This window comes from Prionailurus viverrinus, chromosome D3 (genome assembly GCF_022837055.1).
Source record: "Prionailurus viverrinus isolate Anna chromosome D3, UM_Priviv_1.0, whole genome shotgun sequence".
Classification (NCBI taxonomy): Eukaryota; Metazoa; Chordata; class Mammalia; order Carnivora; family Felidae; genus Prionailurus; species Prionailurus viverrinus.
The window spans coordinates 19,353,982-19,366,409 of NC_062572.1; the positions used below are offsets into that span (position 1 = coordinate 19,353,982).

The window sequence follows — 12,428 nt, forward strand, 5'->3', positions numbered from 1 at the left end:
AAGACTTGGACATGAGTGGGAGTAAGAATTAAATATATATTTACATGTAGACCTAAAACTAAAAATGATGGTTGTAATGGAATTAGTACAGCAACTTAATGGCTCTTGTTCTGAAGATGTAGGTATAGCACAACCATAAAAAATGGATTGGAGATATGGTTTTGAGGACATGACTGTTGTCTTTTACTTATGGGCCAGTCAAATGACAATTTAAAAGAAAAAACTCTTTGGAGGCATCTGGATGGCTCAGTTGGTTAAGCGCCTCACTTTATAGCTCAGGCCATGATCTCATAGTTGGTGAGTTCAAGCCCCGCATCAGGCTCTTGGCTGTCAGCACAAAGCCCACTTGGAATCTTCTGTCCCCCTCTCTCTCTGCCCCTCTCCTCCTCCCCTCTCTCTCTCTCTCTCTCCCTTTCTCTCTCTCTCAAAAATAAATAAACATTAAAAAAATACTCTTTGGTTTACAGACCCCCCGGTATTGATAAAAGTAAATGTGCCTGTGTTCTTACACATGAAATTGGATGTGTAGATGGGTTAAATGAACCAATGAAAAATTTCCTTTTAATGATTCTGTGGAAAGAAAACTCATTTGGTGGGAAGAGAGAAAATTAACTAAAAAAGTGGTAAAAACAGCTAAAGCTGTTATGGATGGTGAGGCCTATTGTGTGGATACAAAAAGGAAGATGGGAGTGAGAAGAAAGAGGCTGTATAAGAAATAGAATAAGGTTTGATAGAATGATAGGTATTAACTAAGAGTAAGAAGATATCCCATATCTCTTCAGATCCTATCTTGGGAGAGAGAAAAAACAAGGGGAAGAAGAGGTTTCCAGGTAATTTCAGTATTACCCATGGTAGGGAATTCTATCAGTCCAATAGGATAGACATAAAGATTTTTATTTTGAGGAATTGGTTCATGTTATTGCAGAGGCTGGCAAGTTCAAAATCTGTAGGGCAGGTCAGAAGGATGGAAACTCAGGATTTTTATGTTACAGATTCTTTTCCCAGAAACCTGTTTTTGTAGTTTCGGTCTTCAACTGATTGGCCATGGCCCACCCAGGTTTCGGGATGATCTGTTTTAAAGTCAACTGAATGAAATGTTAATCACATCTATAAAATACCTTGAGAGCAACATCTAGACTAGTATTTGACCAAATTACTGGGCACCATAGCCTAGTTTAACCATCAGAGGAGCAAATAGAGAATATCCCAAAAAAAGTAGGAGAACTACAAGTATCATATTTATATATCTAATATTGTAATTACATATAATATATAACATACAATAAAGATACCAACAGAAATATGATAATCATTAGAGCAAAAATACAAGCCTCTTGATATTAAAAGCTATGCCAAAAAGAGAAAGTAAGTGATATATTTTCTTGTTTTGCAAAAAAAAAACAAACAAAAAACAGACATAATAGCAAAAAAAGAAAAAGAAAATGAAAAGGAGATATATAAATTTAAAAAAAACAGGAAAAATAAATCAGAGACAAATGAAAATGATTCCCTCTAAAAGACTGAATAGGAACAGAATGAAGGTAAGGTGAATGAGATCTTTGAGGATATCTTTTTACATAGTTTTGACTTGTATTCAAAAATAAAATTAAAACAAAAAGGATGAAAAAGGAAACCCTAACATTGAATATGAACTGAAAAAAAATTAAGCTAACATATATTGAACTGATAACCACATAGGAAAAAAATTTAATTGTACCATACATCTTTTGTGGGATATAGGCTAAAGACAAACACAACAACAACAAAACCATGCAAAGAGATCTCAAACTTTACTTAGATTCATTGAGTGATACTATTGAATTAACTTGGAGACAATTTTGTGAGTACTTGGGGATAGAATGAGTAAGTAAATATATTTGATGGGAACTTCTCTTACCATGGTAGAGGAGACACACAGATGAGAGGAAAATGAGAGGAAAATGAGAAGAAGCCTATCATGGTGGATCTGAACTGGAGGTCTCAGTACAGACTCATGGCATTTGTATGTTTCTTCTGGTTCTATGCATTGACACATCATAGAAGCAATGGCTTCTCCATATCAGTGAACACTCCTAGCACTTAAATCTTGGTTTCTGAAATACCATAATCTACTAATTCCTGATTTCAGATCTGGCTGAGGGGATATACAAGCAGATCCTGGAACATTTTGGGCTAGAAGTCAAGAAAATTTTCTAAGACTAATGGATTTGTGTAAAAGAACATAGTTGCTGGCTTAGAGGGGCTCTCTTTGGTCAAATCTGTAACAGTTTGGGCATCAAAAACAATAACAATGTTGGATTATAACATATTGAATTAAGACAATCCTTGAGGGGTGCCTGGGTGGCTCAGTCAAGTAGGCGTCCGATTTTGGCTCAGGTCATGATCTCATGGCTCCTGGTTCAAGCCCCACATCGGGCTCTGTGCTGACAGCTCAGAGCCATCAGCCTGCTTTGGATTCTGTGTCTCCTTCTCTCTGCCCCTCCCCCACTTGCTCTCTCTCTCTCTCTTCCAAAAATAAATAAACATTGGAAAAAAAGTTTTTAATTAAAAAATACATTAAAAAGACAATCCTTGAGTCAATAGTGATACTCAAGAACATCTAGGTTGGGTAAGAGGGGATATGCCAGCTAATGAATGTTGAAGAAATGACAGGTTTAGAAATCACCTTTTTGCAACACAAATTTATTTATTCAGACAAGGACCAAAACAGATGCTAAAACATGGGGTCAAGTGTTGTTTAATAAAAGGATACTCGCCTGGTCTCAAAGTATCAAACCATATGCTACTTATTTAACAGGGAACTACCCCTTAGAGTGGAGGGATCTGGAAGATACCACTTTTACGATGTGATCCAACTTAGCATCACCAATGATAGGAGATCCTTTGTGTTTAACCTGGATCTGATCATGAAGAAATAATTAGAGGAGCGCCTGGGTGGCTCAATTGGTTAAGCGTCCGACTTCAGCTCAGATCATGATCTCATGACTCATGAGCTCGAGGCCTGCATCGGGGGTCTCTGCTGTCAGCACAGAACCCACTTCGGATCTTCTGTATCCTCTTCTCTCTCTCTGCCCCTCCCCCCTCAAAAACAAATATCAAAAAATTTTTAAAGATTAAAAGAAAGAAATAATAGACAATAGACAATACTAGACAAACCAAGATTGTGAAACAAGACTGTGATACAACTGGACTGGCTTCCTTAAAAACGTTAATATCATAGAAGATCAATTGTTTGTTCATTTCTTTTAAAGAGGCAGAGAAGGGGCACCTGGGTGGCTCATTTGGTTGAGTGACCAACTCTTGATTTTGGCTCAGATCGTGATCCCAGGTTGTGAGATAAAGCCCCGCATCAGGCTCCATAAGTGTGGAACCTGCTAAGATTTTTCTCCCCCCTCCTGTCTCTCTCTCTCTCTCTCCCCCCACCCCAACCCCTCTCCCCTGCTCACACACTCTGTCCTCTAAAATAAATAAATAAATTAAATAAAAATAAAGAAGCAGGGGGAAGTTCTAGATTAAATAAGACTAAAGAAACATGATAATCACTGATTGGATACTGGATGTAAAGAGATAAGTAGAAGATAGATGATAGATGATAGACAGGAGGGAAGGAAGAAAATAGATGATAGAATTACTGGATCAATTGGGAAATTTTGAACTGGATGAGGTATCAAATTTTCTTGAGCGTGATAATGGTATCAGTGTTATATAGGAGAATATCTTATTCTTAGTAGATATATACTTAAGTAGTTAGGGATAAAGTGCCATGATTAAAGCAACTTACTTTTAAAAACATATAGATAGATTGGGGCACCTGGATGGTTCAGTCATTTAGGCATCCTACTTTGGCGCAGGTCACAATCTTGCGGTTCGTGAGTTCAAGACCCACATCGGGCTCTGTGCTGACAGCTCAGTGTCTGGAGCCTGCTTCAGATTCTGTGTCTCCCTCTCTCTCTGCCCCTCCCCTGCTCGCACTCTGTTTCTCTCTCTCTCTCAAAAATTAATAAATATTTTAAAAATTAATAAAAATAGATAAATAGATAATATATGGAGTGAGAAAAAGAAAACAAGGTGAAATATTAACAATTGGTGAACCTAAGTGAAGGGTAAATGGGCATTCTTTCCATTTTTCTGTGGATTTAAAATTTTTTCAAAATAAAAATATAAACATTTAGGGGGAAAATAGCCACAACAACAGCAAAAAACTTGTGAAATGCATCTAAGCCAAACTTTGAGGGAAAATGATAGCTTTGATGTATCAGAAAAGAGTTTAAAAATCAATAACCTACGTACCCATCTTATAATTTGTGTATCTCAAGATGAGTTGTTTTTTTTTTCCAACGTTTATTTATTTTTGGGACAGAGAGAGACAGAGCATGAACGGGGGAGGGGCAGAGAGAGAGGGAGACACAGAATCGGAAACAGGCTCCAGGCTCTGAGCCATCAGCCCAGAGCCCGACGCGGGGCTCGAACTCACGGACCGCGAGATCGTGACCTGGCTGAAGTCGGACGCTTAACCGACTGCGCCACCCAGGCGCCCCAAGATGAGTTTTTTTTGAAAAGCAACTCAAACTCAACAGAAGTAGAAGAATCAAGATAAAAATAGAAACTAGTGTAAAAGGTTATAAATGTATAATAAAGAAAATCAACAACACTAAAGTTGATTCTTCAAAAAGACACTAAAATTGATAAAACCCCTATCAAGATTGGTCAAGAACAAAGAGAGAAAACACTAATCACCAATACCAGGAATGAAAGAGGACTCACTACAGACCCAGACATTAAAAAGGTAGTAAGAAAATGGTATTGACCAACTGTCTGTCAATAAAGGTGACAATTTGCATAAACTGAACAAATCCCTTGCAAAGAATTAACTAAAATGGATACAAGAAGAAATAAAAAATAAAAAGAAGAAATAAAAATGTGATAGTCTTATATTTATTAAAGAAATAGAATCCATTATTGGGGTGCCTGAGTAGCTCAGTCCGCAGAGCATGGAACTCTTGATCTCAGGGTCATGAGTTTGAACCCCAAGTTGGATGTACAGATTACTTAAAAATAAAATCTCTAAAAGAAAGTAATAGAATCCATTATTTATTTATTTGTTTATGTATTTATTTATTTTTAAGTTTGTAAAGATTTAAAAATACATATTTAAAGAGAATACAAGTCCTCTTTGAAAGTAGTTAAGATCATTAATTGTGTTGACTTTGTCTCTCCTAATGAAACTTAGGAGAGGTGCATGACATCTCCCTCTACCCTCAAGTGGCCCAGTGTAGAAATCACATTGTTCATGATCCCAGACACATTCACAGAGGACAGAACCACACAGACAGGCCCTATTCAAAATGGGAACTAGAAATACGCCAGCTCGTCATGTCTGGCTTTGTGGGTCTGATAGTTGGACCAGGCCAAGGGCTTGTTTTCCTGTGGAAGACTTTCAAATACTCAAATATGCACAAACTCATCATCATCAACTTGAACCTTGATGAAGTATTTCCTCCCCATGACCACCTGGCTCCTGAACTCCACAGCCTTAAAAGTAGCAAACTTGTTCTTTTCCTGCTCTTCCAGTAGTGGTTTCATATGGTTGGTGATGGTCTGGGTCTCAGCCGTGGCAGACTGCATGGCTGAAGGTGCCCCCACAAATCTTGCTGGCAGCTATCAGGAGATGGGCCGAGCGGAACCCAGACCTGAGGTCCCTGCTCTGCTTAAGGCAGGTGGCCTTAGAATCCATTGTTTAACACCTTTACACACATACACAAATAACTCCAGCTCAAAAGCCTTAACCAGTACATTTTTCCAAGCATTTAAAGAGAAAATAACTTGGGCGCCTGGGTGTCTCAGTCAGCTGAGCGTCCGACTTTGGCTCAGGTCATGATCTCGGGTTTCGTGAGTTCTAGCTCCGCATTGGGCTCTCTGCTGTCAGCACAGAGACCACTTCAGATCCTCTGTTTCCCTCTCTCTTCCCCTCCCCCATTGGTTCTCATTCTCTCTCCTCTCTCTCTCTCTCAAAATAAAGAAACATTAAAAAAGACAGAGAAAATAACATCAATCTTAAAAAACAACAGGGGCGCCTGGGTGGCTCAGTTGGTTAAGCGTCTGACTTTGGCTCAGGTCATGATCTCGCAGACTGTGAGTTCGAAAGCCCCACATCGGGCTCTGTGCTGACACTTTGGAGCCTGGAGCCTGCTTCAGATTCTGTGTCTCCCTCTCTCTTTGCCCCTCCCCTGCTTGTGTTCTGTCTCCCTCTCTCAAAAATAAACATTAAAAAAATTAACAAAAAAAGCAAAAAACAACAAAACCTTGTCTCCTAGAGCGTAGAAAAAAGAGAACACTTCCTCTCCTAGAGCGTAGAAAAAAGAGAACACTTCCCAGCTCTTTTTATGAGGCCACTATAACTTTGATACCAAAACCTGACAAGGACATTATAAGAAAGGAAAAATACAGACCAGCATCTCTCATAAACATAAAGACAAATATCCTAAACAAAATGTTAAATCAGAGGTGACTGGCTGACTCAGTTGGTAGAGTATGCCACTCCTAATCTCTGGGTCGTCAGTTTAAGCCCATGTTGGGTGGGACTTTTAACTTTTAAAAACAGTTAGCAAATCAAATAAAAATGATATTAAAATCATGAACAAATGGGGTTCTTCCAGGGATGCAAGGGTGGCTTAACAGTCATTGCATATCTTAAAAGACAGAAAAATTATTTGTCTTGATAACACAGAAAATACATTTGAAGAACAACCTGATAGGAAAATGGGCAGAAGATTTTAACAGAAACTTCATAAAAGAGGATGTTCAGATGACCAAGAATTACTTCCAACCCTCAGCATTAGGCATGGGTTTGTTCATTGTCTGTCTCACCCACCACAAAGGCAAGGACTTTGAACATCTGGGTTACCACTGTGACCCCAGCACAATGGCTGGCAGATAGTAGGTGCTGCTCATTCCTATTTGATGAAGCACCTTTTGGGAAGAGAAGCATTCTTGCACCCACAAGGCCCACTGAGTTGTACTCTGTACACATCCATGTCCACAGGCATAATGGCCGGGGCTCAGGCCACCTGGGCTGGAGTTCCCACTTACCAGTTACATGATACTGGACACATAACTCAACCTCCCTGAGCCTGGCTTTTTTTTTTTTTTTTAAGTATATTCTACACCCAACGTGGGTCTCCAACTCACAACTCTGAGAGCAAGATTCCCATGCTCTACCAATTGAGCCAGCCCGGCTCCCGGAGCCTGTGAGTGGGAGCAGTTCTCACCAGTAGAGAGCTAGAGTGCAGAACGATCATGCATTTTGAACATGTTTGGCTTCGAGGAACTGAGAGGCTGCTGTCACCATCACTGCTATCACAAACCCCTAGATGTGCACATTCACACATGCAGGTGCACACTGCCCAGGCAAACAAGTTCTTTCCACAGCCACAGCCCTGAGAGAAGGAAATGCAGTAATTTCCTGGTGAGCTGGCCAGGAGTCCAGAGAACCACTAGGGCCACAGGGGCTGGGAGGGGAAGGAGCTATGAGCCTACTCCACAGTGGGGTCCCCTGCTCGGACCCTGGGTCCTACTCCTAACCCTGAGATGTCAACCCACATCCAATCCAATCTACTGTAACAGTGGTCAGACTGCTGCCATCAAGGGAGCATCTCCTATGGGCCAGGCAAGCTTCATGCCTGCCCTTAAGGGGGCAAGTGCCAGCATGAGTCTCATTTCACAGAGGCTCAAAGACCGCAAGAGCCTGCCAGAGTTTCTGCTCACCCCTGTGCCGAGAGTGAAACCCACAGATCCTTGGATGGGTCGGAGCAGCTGGTAAGACCCAGCTCTCAGGGGCCCATCCCCGTCCCCACCTCCACAGCCCAGGGCTAGCCCAGACTCCAGTGCCCTAAAAGGTGAGTGCTCTGGACCCTACCATCCTCTTCTATGACTACTCCCTTTATCAGTAAAGCTCTGACCTTTACAGGCTGGCTAGGAGCTAGGCAGCCGTTGGAATCCAGGGCAGGGGGTGGAGGATTCTGAGAAGACCCCACCCTTCCAGCAGCCCAGGACAGTTTCCACCCCTGCAGAGGCCTCCTCCCTCTGTGACACCAGGCAGCTCCCTCCTGTGCAGGCCTAGTTTCTTTATAAATCAAGTGCAGCAATGAATCCCACTGGATTCTGGGAAAAGCAATGAATCTTCCCACCGAGGATCCTGTGGGAGGGCAGGTATTTCTGAGTGGCAGGTATATGTCACAAAGCCGAAAAGCCAACACTACCCTGAAGTTCATGCAGTCTCCCTAGAAGACAAGCACTTGCTCAGAGCCTCAGAACACCCAGTTTGCATGCAAGCCTAACACATTGGGCCATAAGGCTGGAAGATGACAGACTAGAGAGAAAGGAACCTCACTGTCACCATGTGTCTATTTACCCATTACTCATGGTGCTGGGTCTCTACTCATGCCAACTTTAAGACCCCTCCCCCAGGGGCCCTGGCTGCAGAAATCATGGCCCCAAAGGAACAGACCTGGCACGGTAGGCTAGGAGGAGTTCGGGTCTGGGAGGCCTGCTGCTAAAAGGAGATGGCGGTAGGGAAGCTGGAGACAGCAGGGAGGAAGGAGAGTGGGCTTCAGTCAGGCAGCTCCCTTCAGAGCCTGCAGCAACATGGCCCAGGAGCCCTCAAAGGGGAATCTTGGCCAGGAGGACCCCAGCCCAGCCAGGGTCTCTTGACCCCCTGTTCCACAGCAGCTGGGGCCAGCTCCAGGCTCCCTCCCACTCCTGGCTTCTTAAAACAAGAACAGGAAGTTGAGAGTGCTGTTTGACAAGTACACAAAACACCGGGGAGAAACCACATCCGCCCTCCTCACTAAGGAGACTTGCAGGGAAGATCTTGGGCTCAAGAGCAGAGACCCCAACCGCAGACCCTCACACATGCACAGCAGGACATTCCACAGAGAACCACAAGACAAGAACCTCTCCAAGGGGAGACACAGTGGGCCCAAACCCCCTCAAAGAAATGTGGCAGCGGCTCTCACTCCTGGGGACCATGTCCCCAGCACTGGTCTCTGGGGCCTGAAGCCCCTGCCTGGTTTGCAACTACAGCTATGGTTCAGGTGGGCACAACACCTCTGTATGTTCTCCAGAGCATGGGGGAGGGGAGGTTCACTCCTCTCCCATCACCTGGAAGGCCCCTGGGGAGACCAAACAGCCTGTCCCCCACTTGTCACTGAGCTGCCACCTTCAGCCACTGTCGTCATAGAAGGAGCCCTGAAGGAGGAGACAGAAAGCCCTGAGAAGAGCCCAGAGGACCAGGTCAGAGGACCAGAGACAGATGAACAGATGCACAGACAGACAGACAAAAGAAGGAAGGAAGGAAGGAAAAGGCAAATTAATGCAACAGAAGGATAAAGCATACAGGAAAGGTGAAGCCAGAACAAAGACAGCCCAGAACACCACCTGCCCAGCAGTGGCTGGGCCAGGACTCGGCCGTGCTCCCCCTTGTGCTGGGACTGTCCCCTCGGTTTATAATGCATTTCTGATCCTGACAGTGATCCATGAGGCAGATATTCCGGGAAGCAGACCCGGCCAGCAGGGAGAGAATGATTTCTCAGGCTTCTTTCTCACAGGCCTGGGCTGGGGGCCAAGGGCCAGGAGGGGCGTCCTGCTATGTTCCGCTCCGGTGGGCAGTGGAAGCCTCTCATGGGCTAGGCTTCCTGGAAAAGAATAGGAAATGCAGGCCCCCTCTCCACCACCCACCTTGCCCCAGCCCCAGACATCAAACAGTCACTGGCTGGGTCCAAGCCCTGACATCAGAAGAGGAGGCTGTGGGGGACATGGTGCCAGCAAGGGCAGATTTCCTAGATCCTGGGTCAGGGTGAGAGACTGGCCCCGGGCAGCACTGAGTGCACCCTGGCAAGCCAGGACTCACCCATACTTCTGGGAGAAAACCCCAGCCTTAGACAATTGTGTGGCTTCTCTGAAGGGCCAGTGCCAGTCATCAGGGTCAGCCCGGGCCAGACCAGGGACACTGTGGCAGTCCCCTCTCGGGGCTTCCCGAGGCCTGGAGCTAGAATAGACTCACACACCACCTCTGTCAATATCCCCAAGCCCCCTTCTGTCCTCTGCGCACACTTTTCTCCTGCTCTATGCAAGGGTCCTGGGGCTGCCTCCTTGCTGGACTCCAAACTCACGTGACCCCCACCACCAGTGCACACACACATGCACCTTCTCCACACTTTCACCACGGGTCACAAAGTGTCCAGGAGGAGCCAGCCACTGAGAGCCACCCAGCTCCCACCCACCTCTTACCGTCCAATCTCCGAGCAGACCTTGGAGTCAGCAGCGACTGCAGCGTGGGCAAAGGCCTGGGAGCCGCAGTGGGCATGGTGGCGAGAGAGGACCACGGCGGGCACGATGATGGCTAGGGCCAGCCCCAATCCCAGAAGGACCATGCTGACCGTGGCCCTGCGTCCCTGGCCCATGGCTCTGAGGTCCAGGGTGGAGAGAGAAGGCAGATAGACAGACAGATGGGTAGATGAATGAACAAGATGGGCAGATAGACTCACAAGTGATTGGACAGATGAACAAATAGATGGAGGCCAGAGACAGACAAACAAATGGATTGACAGTCCAGATAGCTGGACAAAAGATAGTAAGAGAAGGTTGGACAGAGACGGGATTACAGACGGTGGACAGACAGGTTTACCAACGAACAGAGGCACCCAGAGGACAGGTGGGTGTATGGACGGACAGCTGGCGATGGCAGGGCTGCTGCCCGACTCTAACGCTTGCTATGAGAGGCAGAGCTGGCCACACGCCTGAACTTCCAGTTTTCAGTCCCTGTTCTTGGCCCTGGCTGGAGGCCAGGGACCAGGGCGTTTGTGGGGAGTTTTCCTTCCAGAAAGGAGAAAGCAACCGCCGTTAACTCCCTCATTCCCGCAGCCTGCCCCCTGCAAGCCTTGATGATACCAACACCCCTCCTCCCCAGGGCTATCCCAACCCACGTGCTTGAGGACTTGGCGCCTACTGCCCACAAGACAGCTGGGGTGCAGGATGCCCAGAGCCCCCACGGCCATTCTCCAGTTCCCAGCAAAGCCAGGACAGCAGGGTTCAGGCCTGCCTGCCCAGTCCCCTCCCCTGGATCAGGCTCAGAGAGACAAGGGGGCCAGAGTGGCACCCCGACTCCTGTCTTCTTGGTGTGACCCTGCCCAGCAACAGCTTGCCCTAGTATCCTCAGAGTCAGAGGACAGTGGAGATGTTTGGGACACAGACGTAGGGCTGAAGGGGGCCAGAGACAGAGGGAGGGAGGACCTAAGGCGATGTCACTCAGGACCCAGGTTCAAGTCCCAGCTCAGCCACAGCCTAGCCAGGGAACAAGGGTGCTAGGAAGGGGTTCAGCTTCCCAATCTGCATCAAACACCCAGGACTACAAGACATCTATGTGAGGAATGCAGACAGGGCCTGCATCCAACCCTTGGCACCCACTACCCCTGGGGCCCGCTGTCCTAGAAATGCCACCATGGGCCTCCAGAGAGTAAGGCTGCCCTCCCATCTGCCTCTCTGCCCTTCCCTGGCAATGTGTCTGCTTCCCTGTGTCTGTGGTGACAGTGCCTCCTCTCCTGGGGACACTGGCCTAGGCCCTCCCTTGCCCAGACCTCAGGGTGTCCAACAGGGAGGCTGCTGGGGGAGAGGGGACCCTTTGAGTCCCCTCTTGACCAGGCTCACAGGGGCACAGGGTGCAGGGGCCACAGGCTGGACTCCCACTCACAAAGCCCCCATGCCCCCCCACCCCGTATGTCCTCTGTCTTCCTTCCCAGCTGAGCAACTGCCCTCCCCAGGCCTCTCTACACCTCCTGGTATAGCAGAGAAACCATGCCCATTCAGCGACACAGACTGCTGGGCTCTGTCCCAAGCTTCTGGTCAGCCTGGACAGGCTCTCTAGTAGGCCCGTTCCCACAGCTGCCTTGTGGGATGGGGAGGGCTGTGAGCGCCTTTTCCTGCCCCCACTATCCCCCACAGCACAGTGACATTGCTCAACCAGGAAACAAAGTGCATTCCTGGGCCAGTGCCAGCCCACCCGCTAGGAGGCAGGGGCGGCAGAGACAGCAGGTCTGAGCCATCAGGAGTGGGACATCCCCCCCTCCTCTCCCCAGCCATCCTGGTCAGGCTGAGGCCAGAGTGCGAGGGCTGGAGGAACAAAGGCCCAGGAAAGGAAGGAGCATCAAGGTAGGCCTGGCTAGAGATGCGGCTGGGGAGGCTTAGCTGAGAAGGGTCCTGAGTATCCATGTCCGGAGGGGAGGGGTAGGAGATGATGGGAAGGAAAGAGAGAGGAAAGCAAGTCCCTCAGCACCCGAGGGAGGTTTCAGCTGAGCCCGTGGGGTCTGGGGAACTGGATGCACTCTGCCCACATGTGGGAGCCCAAGGAGCTTCACCTCCAGCAGGAACAAGAC

General features: G+C 47.0%; 1 protein-coding gene and 1 pseudogene across 1 annotated transcript in view; both read right to left on the reverse strand.

The window, feature by feature from the left end:
• Positions 1-10,791, reverse strand: part of GGT5 (gamma-glutamyltransferase 5) — a 30,500-nt gene extending 19,709 nt beyond the window's left edge. Inside the window, exons 1-2 of the mRNA XM_047828267.1 lie at positions 10,685-10,791; positions 10,288-10,464 (exon numbers count right to left, since the gene is read on the reverse strand). Of these exons, the coding sequence (XP_047684223.1) occupies positions 10,288-10,460 (173 nt within the window). The 5' untranslated portion in view covers positions 10,461-10,464; positions 10,685-10,791. The remainder of the gene's footprint in view (positions 1-10,287; positions 10,465-10,684) is intronic.
• On the reverse strand, positions 5,242-7,046 carry LOC125149294 (cystatin-B-like; annotated as a pseudogene).
• Positions 10,792-12,428: the final 1,637 nt, after the last annotated feature.